The 17,928-nt window shown below is 38.6% G+C and overlaps 1 protein-coding gene across 1 annotated transcript in view; it reads left to right on the forward strand.

Moving 5' to 3' along the window:
* Positions 1 to 17,928, forward strand: part of MYOM1 (myomesin 1) — a 168,414-nt gene that overhangs the window by 44,750 nt on the left and 105,736 nt on the right. The window contains exon 5 of the mRNA XM_039243209.1: positions 11,798 to 11,938. Coding sequence (XP_039099140.1) covers positions 11,798 to 11,938 — 141 coding nt within the window. The remainder of the gene's footprint in view (positions 1 to 11,797; positions 11,939 to 17,928) is intronic.

Consider the following 17,928-nt stretch of genomic DNA (forward strand, 5'->3'; position numbering starts at 1 on the left):
ATTTTGTTGAGGTTAAATACCCAATAGTGGGATTACTGAATTATATGGTATTTCTATTTTTAACTTTTTGAGGAGTCTCTATACTGTTTTCCACAGTGGCTGTACCAATTTACATTCCCACCAACAATGTACAAAGATTCTTTTTTCTCCATATCCTCATCAACACTTGTTATTTCTTGTCTTTTTGATTCCAGCCATTCTGATAGGTATAAGGCAATAATCTTGTGGTTTTGACTTGCATTTCCTTTATGGTTAATGATGTTAAGAATCTTTTCATGCTCAACATCTGTTGAGCCATCTGCATGTCCTATTGGAAAAAATGTCTATTCAGATCCTGTGCCAAATTTAATCATTTTTTAAATGTTGAGTTGTATGGGGCGCCTGGGTGGCTTAGTCGGTTAAGCGTCCGACTTTCGCTTAGGTCATGATCTCACGGTTCGTGGGTTCGAGCCCCGCATCGGGCTCTGTGCTGACTGCCAGCTCAGAGCCTGGAGCCTATTTCAGAGTCTATATCTCCCTGTCTCTCTGACCCTCCCTTGCTCACGCTGTCTCTCTCTCTCGCCTAGAAATAAATAAAACATTAAAAAAAAATTAAAAAAAAAATGTTGAGTTGTTTAAGTTCTTTACATATTTTAGATATTAATCCCTTACTGGATATATCATTTGCAAATATCTTCTATTCAAAAGGTTGCCTTTTGTTTTGTTGATGGTTTCCTTTACAATGCAAAAGCTTTTTAATTAGGTATAGACCTAATAGTTTATTTTTGCTTTTGTTTTTCTGGATATAGAAAAACAAGAGAGCGCAAGTTGGGGAGAGGCGAAAGGAGGGGGACAGAGGATCCAAAGCAGATTCTGTGCTGACAGGTTGACAACAGCAAGCCCAATCTGGAGCTTGAACTCACAAACTGTGAGATCTTGACCTGAGCCGAAGTGGGATGCTCAATTGACTGAGCCACCCAGATGCCCCTGGATATAGATATTAACTTTTTCTCAGAATTTAAATAGATCATATCAATGCCTTCTGGGATGCCTTGTTTATGATGAAAAGTCAACCATTAATATATTTTTCTCCTGTATGTGATTAATCATTGTACTCTTGCTACTTTCAAGATTTCTCTCTAGCTTTGGCTTTCCCCAGTTTGACTATGATTTATCTAGTTTGTATCTCTTTCTGTGTACCTTACTTAGGTTTGTTGAGCACCTTGGATCCATACAGTAATAGTTTTCATCAAATTTGTAGAGTTTTAAGCCATTATTTTCTAAAATATATTTTCCTACCCTTTCTCTATCTCTCTTCTTTACAATATTGTTGTTACTCATATACTGGTATGTTTGATGTTGTCTCATAGATCTCTGAAGATATTAAAAGTTTTCCTCATTCTTTTATTTTTCTGTTTTTTAGATTGGATAATTTTTATCTTCAAGTTCACTGATTCTTTTTTCTTCTATCTAAAATCTCTTTTGAGTCCCTTTAACAATTTATTGTCTATTTATTTACCTATCTTTTTCTTTATTTTTAAGCTTTATTTATTTATTGAGAGAGAGAGAGAAAGAGAGAGAGAGAGGGAATGGGGCAGAGAGAGATGGAGAGGAGAATCCCAAGCAGGCTTTGCACTGTCAATGAGGAGCCCGACATGGGGCTCAAACTCATGATCTGTGAGATCATGACCTGAGCCAAAGTTAAGAATCAGATGATTAACCGACTGAGCCACCCAGGAATCCCTTGAATAAATTTTTCATTTGAGTTATTATGCTTTCAAACTTGATCCTATTTTATAATTTCTCTTTGTTGACATTCTCTCTTTTTTGAGTCGTTGTCATAATACCTTCCTTTAATTATTTAAGCATGGTTTCCTTTATTAGTCTTTGAACATATTTATAATTGCTGCTTTGAAGTCTTTGTTAAAACCAACATCAGAGTGCACCCAGAGACAGTTTTTATTTACTGCTTTATTCTGTTGGTGTGGATCACAGTTTCCTCTTTCTTGGCATATTTCATAATTTTTGTTGTTGTTGAGAATTGGACATTTTAGAAAATATATTGTCACAATTCTGGATTCTGAATTTTCTCTTGAATGTGCTGCCATTGTGTTTTGGTTTTGTTTAATAGCTTGTCTAAATGCACTTATAGAATCTGTTTACCAGCACTGTATGACTGCTAATGGCCCCACTCAGGCTTTTTTTTTTTTTCTACACCTAAATTCATAGGGATCATCTTGTGTTTGCATATATTACTGACCAGTAAATTAGTAGTCAGATATTGTGCTCAAAGTTCAAGTAACTTTTGAAGCACCTGGGTGGCTTACTCGGTTAAGCGTCCAACTTCAGCTCAGGTCATGATATCACAGTTTGTGAGTTCAAGTCCCACATCAGGCTCTGTGCTGACAGCTCAGACCCTGGAGCCTGCTTCAGATTCTGTGTCTCCCTCTCTCTCTGCCCTTCCCTATTCGTGCTCTCTCTGTCTCTCTCTTTCTCTCAAAAATAAAATAAACATTAAAAAAAAATAAAAAATTCTTTGAAGTTCAGGTAACTTTTGAATATGTACATCCTGGTTTGCTTACTTCTAGATTCTCTTATCTGTCCTCTGCACATGAACACAGGCTTAGTCAGCCAATGATGTGTGGATAGCTTGCATCCTCTCCAGTTTTTTCTATGCAGGCAGATGGAGAAATATTGAAGGCTCCCTGTGGTAGTCGTATTTCCCAGATCTTCCTATTATTTTTTTAATATAGTTTATTGTAAAATTGGTTTCCATACAACACCCAGTGCTCATCTCAACAAGTGCCCTCCTCAATGCCCATCACACTTTTCCCTCTCTCCCACCCCTCATCAACCCTCAGTTTGTTCTCAGCCTTTTATGATTTGCCTCCTTCCCTCTCTATAGCCTTTTTTCCCCTTTCCCCTCCCCATGGTCTTCTGTTAAGTTTCTCAAGATTCATATATGAGTGGGAACATATGGTATCTGTCTTTCTCTGACTGACTTATTTCACTTAGCATAATACCCTCTAGTTCCATCCATGTTGCTGCAAATAGCCAGATTTCATTCTTTCTCATTGCCAAGTAGTATTCTATTGTATATATAAACCACATCTTCTTGATCCATTTGTCAGATGATGGACATTTAGGCTCTTTCCATGATTTGGCTATTGTTGAGAGTGCTGCTATGAACATTGGGGTACATGTGCCCCTGTGTATCAGCACTCCTGTGTCCCTTGGGTAAATTCCTAGCAGTGCTATTTCTGGGTCATAGGGGAGTTCTATTTTTCATTTTTTGAGGAAACTCCACATTGTTTTCCAGAGGGGCTGCACCGTTTTGTATTCCCAACAGTGTAAAAGGGTGCCCGTTTCTCCACATCCTTTCCTGCATCTATAGTCTCCTGATTTGCTCATTTTAGTCACTCTGATTGGTGTGAGGTGGTATCTCAGTGTGGTTTTGTATTTCCCTGATGATGAGTGATGTTGAACATTGTTTCATGTGTCTGTTGGCCATCTGGATGTCTTCTTTGGAAAAGTGTCTATTCATGTCTTCTGCCCAGTTCTTCACTGGATTATTTTTTTCGGGTGTGGAGTTTGGTTGAGTTCCTTATAGATTTTGGATCCTAGCCCTTTATCTGATATGTCATTTGCAACTATCTTTTCCCATTCCGTTGGTTGCCTTTTAGTTTTGTTGATTGTTTCCTTGGCAGTGCAGAAGCTTTTTATCTTGATGAAGTGCCAGTAAGTCCAGATCTTCCTATTAAATTGCTGGCTGATCTGCCAGTCTGCTACTTGTTCCAACCATGATTGGAACCTATGGCAAACCGAGTTGCTGGTCTTCCCTTCCTATTTAGATTGCTAGTGTTTCCCACAATGCTTCTGGATATGGGGTTTTCTCATGCTCTGCTCCAAATGAAGTCAGCCCCCTCTGACAATGAACATTCTGATTGTCATTCCTTTTTCTACTGTGGTAAAACTACCTTATAAACTGAGCTAAGGAAAGGGGAGGAGAGAGGGCTAAGCCAAGTGCCATACTTCCATTGTTCATACCTGAAGTTCAGTGGCTTTTTTATGAATAACTACTTCTCAGTGTAGTATATGCCTTTGGTTAATTTTCAGAGCCCTGAATGGGTTTTTTTTTTTTTTTGACACTTATATCTACTTTTATCATTGCTTTTTGGGGAGAGTAACTGCTGAAGTACTCCCTCCACCATACTAGAAACCCTACCTCTGCATTGGTCACTTTTAATAACTCCTCAGCAGATTCTGGTGTGAAGCCAAGGTTGAAAGTCACTGAGCTAGGGCATAATTAGAGAAGGATGAATGATTTCACTTCATTCAATAAACATTTATTGAACATTATCAGGCACAGTATGGATACAATTATTGAACATTATCAGGCACAGTATGGATACAAAGTGGATGGAGTATGGATACAAAGATTATAGCCTATCCCTGTCTGTGGGTGGTCATAGGCTGTGGGAAGGATAGCCAAAGTAATAATGCAGTATAGCCTGAGCAAATAGGGATGGGTGAAGTGGGGTTTGGGAGCAGTGTCAACAAAAGACAATGCCTATAGTCCATCATTTTTCTAAAGCATGCCAATAGGTTATCACATTTTCAGAAGGTACTATAGCCAGTAAGCAGAACCCTACTTAATGTAAGTATGACTGAAGTTACTCATCCTGGGTAACTAAGACAGTTTCTCCAAATTACATAATGATTACAAACATAACTTTAAGGAACTTTACTTCATGTAAAATCTAACAAGTTTTTTAATGCTATAGTTTCAACTGAACTGTGATGATTTCATAATCTATGAATAAATGAAGGAATAGCAAATCACAATGGGAGTCATTACAGGTGGTGTGATATGGTATTATGGTTTCCAAAGTGGGGTATCCACAAAGGCAAACCAAGGAAGCATAGGAAGAAATATTAGTACTACTATTTTTTTCAAAAACATCAAATTTGGTCTTTAAAATGTTTCTATTGGGGCGCCTGGGTGGCTTAGTCGGTTGAGCGTCCGACTTTCGCTTAGGTCATGATCTCACGGTTCGTGGGTTCGAGCCCCGTGTCGGGCTCTGTGCTGACTGCCAGCTCAGAGCCTGGAGCCTGTTTCAGAGTCTGTATCTCCCTCTCTCTCTGACCCTCCCCTGCTCACGCTGTCTCTCTCTCTCTCCTAGAAATAAATAAAAATATTTAAAAAAAAATAAAATAAAATGTTTCTATTGATTGAAAGTTTCATAGAGTGAGACTATTTATATAGCAGTATATGCATTGAGCTTATAAATAAACATGTATAAGTGGCATGCCCCCAATATTTTTGGATTGGGAGTACTTAGTCAGAAAAGTTAGAGACCACTGGTATAGTGGTAAGCACCTGACCTAAATGGGTGCTATCCTTAGTCCTTTTTCAGCTACCAATTTGCTGTGTGAACACAGAAAAGTTACAAAGACACTCTGTGTCTTCCAAATATATAAAATGAGGAGCCTCTTATAAATATCCTTGAGATCTCTATCAGTTCTAGGGTCCTTAAGTGGTTTTGTTCTTTTTTTTTACTGTAAGGTATAATTATGAAGTTTTAATAGCAGAATGTTTTCTTTTGTTGTTGTTCAGTATTTGAATTTGAATTGATTGGAAAGAGGTCTAAGCCTCTTTCTGAGTTCCTGTAATATTTCCCACTTGGCTACATCCCTTCTCTTTGGTATTGCTGGTTGTAGATGTGATGATGCCATACACACCATGATATTTCTTTAAATTTCTGTTACCTTTAGGCATATTAACAGAGGACATACCCCAATTAGTAGCAGAGTGCAAAAGTATGTGTTCTAGACACAGTTATAGATGCATGCATGCATGCATGTGTGCACACACAAATCAATCCTTAACTCTTGCATAATTTCATTGCCTTCATAAATGGAAATTCAGAAAGCTTCATGATTTAAGCTGAGTACATAAAGAACATTCATTGCAGGTTTAATAGTTAAAAAACACCCAAATAGATCCATGCATATCAAGTTTAATGTCTACTCAGAAGTGGACTTGTAAGATAGAGGATTATTTTCAACATTGCGATACAACTAAAAGCCCAAGAAGTTTCTGAAACCTTACTTCATCTTTTGATTTAAATTCAAAGAAATTAAAATTTTACATATTATACTTAAACTATTATTCTCCTCTAAAATCATTCAGCTTTATTTTGTTTCTTTCATAGTTTATTGTCAAATTGGTTTCCATATAACACCCAGTGCTCATCCCCACAGGTGCCCTCCTCCATGCCCATCACCCCCCTTTTCTTCCCTGCCACCCCCATCAGCCCTCAGTTTGTTCTCAGTATTCAAGAGTCTCTCATGGTTTGCCTCCCTCCCTCTCCCCAACTGTTTTTCCGCTTCTCCTCCCCCATGGTCCTCCTTTAAGTTTCTCCTAATCCACCTATAAGTGAAAACATATGTTATCTGTCTTTCTCTGCCTGACTTATTTCGCTCAGCATAACACCCTCAACTTCCATCCATGTTGCTACACATGGCCAGATTTCATTCTTTCTCATTGCCATGTAGTATTCCATCATATAGATAAACCACATCTTCTTGATCTATTCGTCTGTTGATGGACACTTAGGCTCTTTCCATGTTTTGGCTATTGTTGAGAGTGCTGCTATGAACATTGGGGTACATGTGCCCCTATGCATCAGCACTCCTATGTCTGTTGGGTAAATTCCTAGCAGTGTTATTGCTGGGTCATAGGGGAGTTCTGTTTTTAATTTTTTGAGGAACCTCCACACAGTTTTCCAGAGGGGCTACACCAGTTTACATTCCCACCAACAGTGTAGGGGGGTGCCCGTTTCTCCACATCCTCACCAGCATCTAGAGTCTCCTGATTTGCTCATTTTAGCCACTCTGACTGACGTGAGGTGGTATCTCAGTGCGGTTTTGATCTGCAGTTCCCTGATGATGAGGGACTAAAATCATTCAGCTTTAAAATTCAATAGAGTAAGATATTAGACTTCAATGTTCATGAATCATAACAAAATAGACTATTGATGGTTTTTCTTCAAATGACTAATTGGACTGATTATTACATAGTCAGTTTCTTTCTTTCTTTCTTTCTTTCTTTCTTTCTTTCTTTCTTTCTTTCTTTTTTGTAATTTATTTTTGAGAGACAGAGAGAGACAGAGCACAAGTGGGGAAGGGGCAGAGAGAGAGGGAGACATAGAATCTGAAGCAGGCTCCAGGCTCTGGGCTGTCAGCACAGAGCCCGACGTGGGGCTCGAACTCACGAACTGTGAGATCGTGACCTGAGCCGAAGTCGGACGCTTAACTGACTGAGCCACCTAGGTGCCCCTACATAGTCAGTTTCTTAAAGTTTGGTGTTTCTCTCATTTAGTTTTGTTTGCTATCTTCAATAAATGAATTATTGCTAAATAGTCTGTTGCTATAGTATTTTAACGTCTAATCCTTCACATGCTTTTGTAAAATTAGTATTCAAAGGCTTGAAAAAACTTTAAAGAACATAACAAAAATTTTTTCTAAATACTTGGGATTTTCTTTTTTTATGTTTATTTATTTTGAGAGAGAGAGAGAGACAGAGACAGAGACAGAGAGAACAAGCATGAGTGGGTAGGAGCAGAGAAAGATAATTTCAAGCAAGCTCTGTGCTAAGCCCCACATGGGGCTCCATCTCACAACCATGAAATCATGATCTGAGCTGAAATCAAGAGCCAGACACTTAGCTGACTGAGCCACCCAGGTGCCCCTGAATTTTCTAAATAATACTATATAATACAAAACATCATAATGCTTTCTGTGAAGTTTTTTTTTTCCAAATAACATGATAAGTGCATCATTTAAAAGATTTATCTTAGGGGCACCTGGGTGGCTCAGTCAGTTAAGCATCCAACTCTTGATCTCAACTCAGGTCTTGATTTCAAGATCATAAGTTCAAGCCCCATGTTGGGCTCAGTGCTGGGCATGAAGCCTACTTTAAAAAAAATTATCTTAAAAAGAAAATGACAGAAAAAAAGGAACAACAAAAAGAATGACAAATCATGGCCATTTTTATGCAGATAAATGTTGATAATATGAGCTCATAAGAATGACTATAGACAGAATGAAAGTAAAAAAGAGCAAAAATAGCAAAGCAAGTGTTGGAGCACCTGGGTGGCTCAGTTGGTTGAGCGTCTGAATTTGGCTCAGGTCATGATCTCATGGCTCAGGAGTTCAAGCCCCACATTGGGCTCTCTGCTAATAGCTTGGGAGCCTGGAGCCTGCTTTAGATTCTGTGCCTCCCTCTCTCTCTCTGCCCCTCCCCTGCTCATGCTTTGTCTGTCTCTCTCAAAAATAAAAAAACATTAAAAAAAATTTTTTTTAAAGAAAAGCAAGAGTAATATGAAAAAATGCAAATATTGTATAAGTAGGAAAAAAGGTAACTCTTAAACTCCAAAATTAATTTTATTTTGCATGGTAACAAATCAAAGAGGAGAAAGAAAATACCACTTTAAACTTAGACCTGTATTAGCACAGCCTGTACTTTGTAATCTTCTGGGGGTATAGAATGTAGTCATTTTGCTACTGCCTGGAACAGGCAGCCAGGAACAAATTTCACTCAGCCGTCCAATTGGTAACCAATCCACAAGCTTGAATTCAAAGTTCTAACCTTTAATTTTAATGCTGATCATAGACTAGGACATAGATATTCACCCTAGGGGAGGAGCTAGTTAGTGGGAGAGGAAGAAGTTTGCCACTCCAGCCTGGGGATCAAAGACAGTAGCCCACCCTGTACCCCCAGGCCCAGGGCCACTGCACCCACCCCTGTACTTTCTAGAAGCCCTAGCTACTTGTTTAGCAGAAGATAGATTTACTTGCATTATTATGTGTTCATTTTGCACTATGTATGCATTTGGCCTGTCTTCTGCTCTGATTTAGGTCATCTCTTTGCTTTTCCTAATACTTCTTAAAGATTGATCAAAGGTCAGGTTTGGATGGCTTGGAAAGTTTTTCTGTTTCAACTGGGCAGCTTACTCTTCCCATGCCACATCACATGCATGTGTCACTTTTCCCCCAAATTTTCTGGGGACAAGGAGACTTTTTAGTATTAACGTTTTATTTTAGAATCATTTCAAATTATAAGGATAGTACAGACAGTTCTGGTAGAGGTCCATATTGTGGACCTCTTTCATTACAATGGAGATCAGGGGCTTTTAACATGAATCCATGAATTAATTTAAGAGAGTCACTGAGCTCCTGAAATTTATGCCCACTTTATATATTTGAATGAAAATCCATTTCATGTCATTCAAAAGCTACATAAAAATTGTACTTTTATTTATTTTAATGTTTTATTAATTTTTTAAATTTATTATTTTAAATTTATTATTTATTTTTCTTAAATAGTTTATTGTCAAGTTGGTTTCAATATAACACCCAGTGCTTATCCCAAAAGTGCCCTCCTCCATGCCCATCACCCCCCTTCCCCACTGCCCCACCACCATCAGCCTTCAGTTTGTTCTCAGCATTCAAGAGTCTCTCATGGTTTGCCTCCTTCCCTGTCCCCAACTATTTTTCCCCTTCTTCTCCCTCATGGTCCTCCATTAGCTTCCTCCTAATCCACCTGTATGTGCAAACATATGGTATCTGTCTTTCTCTGCCTGACTTATTTCGCTCAGCATAACACCCTCAAGGTCCATCCATGTTGCTACACATGGCCAGATTTCATTCTTTCTCATTGCCATGTAGTAGTATTCCATCATATAAATATACCATATCTTCTTGATTCATTCATCAGTTGATGGACACTTAGGCTCTTTCCATGTTTTGGCTATTGTTGAGAGTGCTGCTATGAACATTGGGGTACATGTGCCCCTATGCATCAGCACTCCTGTATCCCTCGGGTAAATTCCTAGCAGAGCTATTGCTGGGTCCTAGGGGAGTTCTATTGTTACTTTTTTGAGGAACCTCCACACAGTTTTCCAGAGGGGCTACACCAGTTTACATTCCCACCAACAGTGTAGGAGGGTGCCCATGTCTCCACATCCTTGCCCGCATCTAGAGTCTCCTGATTTGTTCATTTTAGCCACTCTGACTGGTGTGAGGTGGTATCTCAGTGTGGTTTTGATTTGTATTTCCCTGATGAGGAGGGACACTGAGCATCGTTTCATGTGTCTATTGGCCATCTGGACGTCCTCTTTGGAGAAGTGTCTGTTCATGTCTTCTGCTCATTTCTTCACTGGATTATTTGTTTTTTGGGTGTGGAGTTTGGTGAGTTCCTTATAGATTTTGGATACTAGCCCTTTATCTGATATGTCATTTGCAACTATCTTTTCCCATTCCATCAGTTGCCTATTAATTTTATGGATTGTTTCCTTTGCTGTGCAGAAGCTTTTTATCTTGATGAGGTCCCAGTAGTTCATTTTTTCTCTTGATTCCCTTGCCTTTGAGGATGTGTCAAGTAAGAAATTGCTGCAGTTGAGGTCAAGGAGGTTTTTTTACTGCTTTCTCTTCTAGGGTTTTGATGGTTTCTTGTCTCACATTCAGGTCCTTTATCCATTTTGAGTTTATTTTTGTGTATGGCGTGAGAAAATGATCTAGTTTCATTCTTCTGCATGTTGTTGTTCAGTTCTCCCAGCACCATCTGTTAAAGAGGCTGTCTTTTTCCCTTTGGATACTCTTTCCCGCTTTGTCAAAGATTAGTTGGCCATACATTTGTGGGTCCAATTCTGAGTTCTCTATTCTATTCCATTGGTCTATGTGTCTGTTTTTGTGCCAATACCATACTGTCTTGATGATGACAGCTTTGTAGTGGAGGCTAAAGTCTGGGATGGTGATACCTCCTGTTTTGGTTTTCTTCTTCAATATTACTTTGGTTATTTGGGGTCTTTTGTGGTTCCATACATTTATTTTTGAAAGAGAGAGAGAGCGCATGTGGGGGAGGAGCAGAGAGAGAGGGCGACACAAAATCTGAAGCAGGCTCCAGGCTCTGTGCTGACAGCTCAGAGCCTGACATGGGGCTCAAACTCATAAACTGTGAGATCGTGACCTGATCTGTAGTCATATCGTCAACGGACTGAGCCAGGTGCTCCTAAAGATTTTACTTTTAGTTTTAGCAATCCTTTTCTCTGGGTGCAACCTCTTCTCTCATGTTTTCTACGAGGCTAATACATTTTTTTGTTTGTTAGAGCACTGTCTACCTCTAAATGCACATTTGCACCAGTGTGCATGGGCACATTTTCGTATACAACAGAACTGACCAAACTTCTTTATTTCACCACTGTAATTGTCTGAGTTGCTCAATACTATGTGTTCGTATAAAATATATTAAGTATTGTTTGATGAACTCAGTGTTCCTTCTAATAGAGGAGTCTGTCTACCCTACATAAAAGCCTCAAAGTAAAACCCAGGAGTCCTCCATCAAAATGGTTTGGTGGGGAAGGGAGAAAGGATCCCTATCTAGAACATTTTGCATTTTGTCAGTCCCCTGAAAGGATTTGGATGAAACTTTGTTTATAGATTGCCTAAATTTTGAATGTTAGCAGCAAAGGGTATTTGGATCTATTACAAAAACACTACTGTTTTCCCTTGAAACTTTAAGGGGGAGAAAGCTATGAAATTAACCATAGATCTATTTTTATCTTGTGTCTATATAGAGTTCATTATTTGAGGACTTTCTCACTCCACTTGAGTTCTAAAGATAAAAGATATTATAACATTAGAAATCTAGGATTCTGTGGAACCTCTCTCCAAGTTAAAACTTTGCTTTGTAAGCGTTTTGAATATTTTCAGTGCAATTTTTGGTTATTATCTAATATTAGGGATTTTGTTTCAGACTTACAGATTCCAGTCTGATGTTAGAAGATTATTCATCCAAGTTGAGCCCCCAAGCAAAGAGAGCCAAGAAAAGCCTTCTCTCTGGGGAGGAGAAGGAAAATCTGCCAAGTGACTATATGGTGCCCATTTTCTCAGGACGGTATGTATGTATTCTCTTCCTGGCTTTAAATATTAGAAACCAAAGAATAGATGTTGTCAGGTATTAATAATAATTGCAACTAGCATTTATTGAGCACTCAACTATGTCCTGATTGAGAAAGCTCTGAGGGAGATGTATTCATTGTGAAAATCTGCCAGCACCTAGGATGGCTACATGACACAAGAGAATGATCAGGAACTTAGTTCCAATTATATAACTGGTTGAAATTAGAAGGAGAGCATTGGATGCTAGTGATTGAACACAATATATAGTCACTATAGGTAGAATAGAAAGAAAGGTTCGAAAGCATAAAATGATGGATGAACTTAAAAAACTCAGATGTTCTGTTTAGGTAGAGGAAAACCATTGTGGTTGCCAGTGTGATTAAAAAAAATTTTTTTTATTGTTAATTTATTTTTGAGAGAGAGACAGAGTGCGAGTGGGTTAGGGACAGAGAGAGATGAAGACACAGAATCCATAGCAGGCTCCAGGCTCTGAGCCGTCAACACAGAGCCCAGTGAGTCCAAAACCACAAAATCATGACCTGAGCGGAAATCAGTGGACTGAGCCACCCAGGAGCCTTTGCCAGTGTGATTTTAATTATTATTCATTAGGAAGAAAAAAATCTTTAAGTGACGCAGACTAAGTAAAAGAAAGCCATCATAGTTTGAATGCCTGTGTTATATTTGTTTAATGTAAAAAAGATTACTATTTATTTTGAGGCAAACTTCAAACAAAATAATCAGCAAATCACAAGTCCATTAATGCTTTTAATGTTCATAAGGTAAATTTGTGTGTGTTGTGTGTGTTCTTTTTTAAAAAATATAAACTTTTTTTTGAATGATTATAATATAGAGAGGAATCTTGAAACTTGTTTGAGACAACAAATTAAAATTTATGGGAAAATTCAGAGCCTTCCCTGTTTATTTTCCTGTAAATAGAGAGCTATCTATATCCATAGAGCTAAGGTGATATTCAGAATGAAGGGCAAAATGCCATCAGGAGGTTCAGTAGGCAATGACGTGGTTGTCATTGTTGGTGACTTACTTCCATTTCCCTATGTTTTTCTTCCCATTTTTCACTGATGGTTCCTTTTGGAATTGTTTCAGAAGCTAATGTCATAATTGCTCTGATTCTGATTAGGAAGGTAATAAAAACATACTATTTTTAGCTTTCTCGTTGATATCTTTGATATCTCTGATTTTTTAGTGTTTATTTATTTTTGAGAGAGAGAGAGAGAGAAACAAAGCATGAACAGGGGAGGGGCAGAGAGAGAGGCGGACACAGAATCTGAAGCAGGTGCCAGATTCTCTGAGCTGTCAACACAGAGCCTGACACGGGGCTCGAACCCACGAAATATGTGATCATGACCTGAGCTGAAGTCAGATGTTCAACCAACTGAGCCACCCAGGTGCCCCTGATATCTCTGATTTTTTAAAAAGTAAACTTTCTGGGGCTCCTGGGTGTCTCAACTGGTTAAGCATCCAACTCTTGATTTCAGTTCAGATCATGATCTCACAGTTCCTGAGACTGAGGCCTGCATCTGGCTCTGTGCTGACAGCACAAAGCCTGGTTGGGATTCTCTCTCTCCCTCTCTGTCTGCCCCTCTTCCCCTCCCTCCCTCTCTCTCTCTCTCCTCTCTCTCAAAATAAATAAGTAAACTTTTAAAAAGTGAATTTTTCATTGAAATATACATATCTTGCTAAGTATGTTTGCCCAGGCGTGGCCTATTCACAGTTAGTTTAGTATACACTGATATTCTTTACAGGATATGGCTAGGATAGAGGGGTAAAATTTTATTTTATTTTCTGCTTTGTTCCAACACTGTTTAAAAAAATTTTTTTAAGCATATTAACTAAGCATTAACCTACATGACATACCTCTCCATCTCTTTACCACATGAAATGAAGCTGCTTGCTTTCAGTGCCTTCATCTTCCTAAATCAAACCATTTTCTTTCCTTGGGGCCAGTCTCAAGAAATGATAATTTACACAACAGTGATAAAAGAAAATGCAAAGAAAAATTTATCTTCTAGGTATTAGGTCCAGTTTTTTGGTTTTTGTTTTTGTTTGTTTTTAATGTGGAGTCATCTCCTGTATTCTACGACTGTGTGGAAAATAACACTTCCTACTGGTGTTGACAGTATTAATCTAAGAGGATGGGACAGAAATGAACCTTTAAGTACTTGTTATTTTCTGGGAATCATACTACATGCTTTATGTAAACTATCTTGCTAAATCTTCAATACAGCCCCAGAGAGGTATTGGTATATCAATTTATGGACAAGGAAAGTAAGGCTCAGTGACTGTCTCTCTTTCTCAAAAATAAATATTTTATTTATTTAAAAAATTTTTTTCTTAATGTTTATTTCTGAGAGAGAGAGAAAAAGAGAGAGGGAGTGAGCAGGGGAGGGTCAGAGAGAGAGGGAGACACAGAATCCGAAGACAGGCTCCAGGCTCTGAGCTAGCTGTCATCACGGAGCCCGACACGGGGCTTGAACCTACGAACCATGAGATCATGACCTGAGCCGATGTCAGACGCTTAACCGACTGAGCCACCCAGGGGCCCCTCAAAAATAAATATTTTTTAAAAAAGAAGAAAAATATCCCTGTTGTCCTGGGTGAAAAAAATATTTGTAAGTGTATTTGAGGTCTCCTATGAAATATTTATAGTCTTCCTGAGGTTTAGCTTATTTGCAATAGAAAAGGAAGAGAGTGGGACTTCATTCTGCCGTATAGAGTCATGTCAACATGTCTACTGTTAGAGGTAATGGGAGCTCCAACGTAAAGTTCTCTTATTAAGAGTTGTCTCAACTCAGGGCAAAGTTTCCAAATTTTTTTTTTTTTAATAAAAATGTGTATTTATTTATTTTTTTTTTAGTATTAGTTACTTTTATTTATTTATTTATTTATTTATTTATTTATTTTTTTACAAATAGTTTATTGTCAAATTAGTTTTCACATAACACTCAGTGCTCATCCCCAAAGTGCCCTCCTCCATGCCCATCCCCCCCTCCCCCCCACATCCATCAGTCCTCAGTTTTTGTCAGCATTCAAGAGTCTCTCATGGTTTGCCTCTCTCCCTTTCCCCCACCATTTCCGCCCTTCTTCTCCCCCTTGTTCCTCTGTCAAGTTCCTCCTAATCCTCCTATACGTGCAAACATATGATATTTGTCCTTCTCTGCCTGACTTATTTCGCTCAGCATAACACCCTCAAGGTCCATCCATGTTGCTACACATGGCCAGATTTCAATGTTTCTCATTGCCATGTAGTATAGATAAACCACATCTTCTTGATCCATTCATCTGTTGATGGACACTTAGGCTCTTTCCATGTTTTAGCTATTGTGGAGAGTGCTGCTATGAACATTGGGGTACATGTGCTCCTATGCCTCAGCATTTCTGTATCCCTTGGGTAAATTCCTAGCAGTGCTATTGCTGGGTCATAAGGGAGTTCTATTGTTAGTTTCCTGAGGAACCTCCACACTGTTTTCCAGAGGGGCTGTACCAGTTTACATTCCCACCAACAGTGTAGGAGGGTGCCCGTTTCTCCACATCCTCGCCAGCATCTAGAGTTCTCTGATTTGCTCATTTTAGCCACTCTGACTGGCGTGAGGTGGTATCTCAGTGTGGTTTTGATTTGTATTTCCCTGATGAGGAGGGATGCTGAGCATCGTTTCATGTGTCTGTTGGCCATCTGGATGTCCTCTTTGGAGAAGTGTCTGTTCATGTCTTCTGCCCATTTCTTCACTGGGTTGTTTGTTTTTCGGGCGTGTAGTTTGGTGAGTTCCTTATAGATTCTGGATATTAACCCTTTATCTGATATGTCATTTGCAACTATCTTTTCCCATTCCGTTGGTTGCCTATTAATTTTCTGGGTTGTTTCCTTGGCTGTGCAGAAGCTTTTAATCTTGATGAGGTCCCAACAGTTTATTTTTGCTCTTGATTCCCTTGCTTTTGGGGATGTGTCAAGTAAGAAGTTGCTGCGGTGGAGGTCAAGGAGGTTGTTTCCTGCTTTCTCCTCTAGGGTGTTGATAGTTTCCTGTCTCACGTTCAGGTCCTTTATCCATTTTGAGTTGATTTTTGTGCATGGTGTGAGAAAATGATCTAGTTTCATTCTTCTGCATGTTGCTGTCCAGTTCTCCCAACACCATCTGTTAAAAAGGCTGTCTTTTTTCCATTGGATATTCTTTCCTGCTTTGTCAAAGATCAGTTGGCTGTATACTTTTGGGTCCACTTCTGAGTTCTCAATTCTGTTCCATTGGTCTATGTGTCTGTTTTTGTGCCAATACCATACTGTCTTGAGGATGACAGCTTTGTAGTAGAGGCTGAAGTCTGGGATGGTGATACCTCCCGTTTTGGTTTTATTTTTCAGTATTACTTTGGCTATTCGGGGTCTTTTGTGGTTCCATACAAATTTTTGGATAGTTTGTTCTAGTTTTGAGAAGTATGCTGGTGCAATTTTGATTGGAATTGCATTGAATGTGTAGAGTGCTTTAGGTAGTAATGACATCTTAACTATATTTATTCTTCCTATCCATGAGCATGGAATGTTTTTCCATTTCTTTGTGTCTTCTTCAATTTCCTTCATAAGTTTTCTATAGTTTTCATCATACAGATCTCTTGTATCCTTGGTTAGGTTTATTCCGAGGTATTTTATGGTTTTTTGTGCAATTGTGAATGGGATCAGTTTCTTGATTTCTCTTTCTGTTGCTTCATTATTGGTGTATAAAAATGCAACCGATTTCTGTACGTTGATTTTGTACCCTGCAACTTGGCTGAATTCTTGGATCAGTTCTAGTAGGCTTCTGGTGGAGTCTGTCGGGTTTTCTATGTAGAGTATCATGTCATCTGCGAAGAGTGAAAGTTTGACTTCCTCTTTGCCAATTCTGATGCCTTTGATTTCCTTTTGTTGTCTGATGGCTGATGCTAGGACTTCCAGCACTATGTTAAACAACAGTGGTGAGAGTGGACATCCCTGTCGTGTTCCTGATCTCAGGGGGAAAGCTCTCAGTTTTTCCCCGTTGAGGATGATGTTAGCTGAAGGCTTCTCATAGATGGCTTTGATGATGTTTAAGTAGGTTCCTTCTATCCCAACTTTCTCGAGAGTCTTTATTAAGAAGGGATGCTGTATTTTGTCAAATGCTTTTTCTGCATCTATTGACAGGATCATATGGTTTTTATCTTTTCTTTTATTGATATGATGGATCACATTGATTGATTTGCGAATGTTGAACCAGCCCTGTAACCCAGGAATGAATCCCACTTGATCTTGGTGGATGATTCTTTTGATATGCTGCTGGATTCGATTTGCAAGGATCTTGTTGAGAATTTTTGCATCCGTATTCATCAAGGATATTGGCCTATAGTTCTCTTTTTTTGTTGGATCTCTGTCTGGCTTGGGAATCAGAGTGATGCTGGCTTCATAAAATGAGTCCGGGAGTTTTCCTTCGACTTCTATTTTTTGGAATAGCTTGAGAAGAATTGGGATTAATTCTGTTTTAAATGTCTGGTAGAATTCCCCAGGGAAACCATCAGGTCCAGGGCTCTTATTTGTTGGGAGATTTTTGATCACTGATTCGATTTCTTCACTCGTTATGGGTCTGTTCAGGTTTTCTATTTCTTCCCGTGTGAATTTTGGTAGTGAGTGTGTGTTTAGGAATTTGTCCATTTCTTCTAAGTTGTCCAATTTGTTGGCATATAATTTTTCATAGTATTCCCTGATAATTGCCTGTATTTCTGAGGGGTTGGTTGTAATAAGTCCATTTTCATTCATAATTTTGTTTTTTTTTTTTTTTGGAAACTTTGAATATAATCTGTTATTATATATATTGAGTCATTTTACACAGCTCATTTCAAATATCTCTATTATTTATTTACCTCTGTATGGAATTCCAAGTAGATTCTCATGATGATTTTCATACTTGTTAATTCATTCACTTCCTATCTCATTAAAGAAATTCGAGGTAATTATGTCAAGACTCTAAATTG

The sequence above is a fragment of the Hyaena hyaena genome, unplaced genomic scaffold (genome assembly GCF_003009895.1).
Source record: "Hyaena hyaena isolate Hyena2069 unplaced genomic scaffold, ASM300989v1 scaffold_222, whole genome shotgun sequence".
Classification (NCBI taxonomy): Eukaryota; Metazoa; Chordata; class Mammalia; order Carnivora; family Hyaenidae; genus Hyaena; species Hyaena hyaena.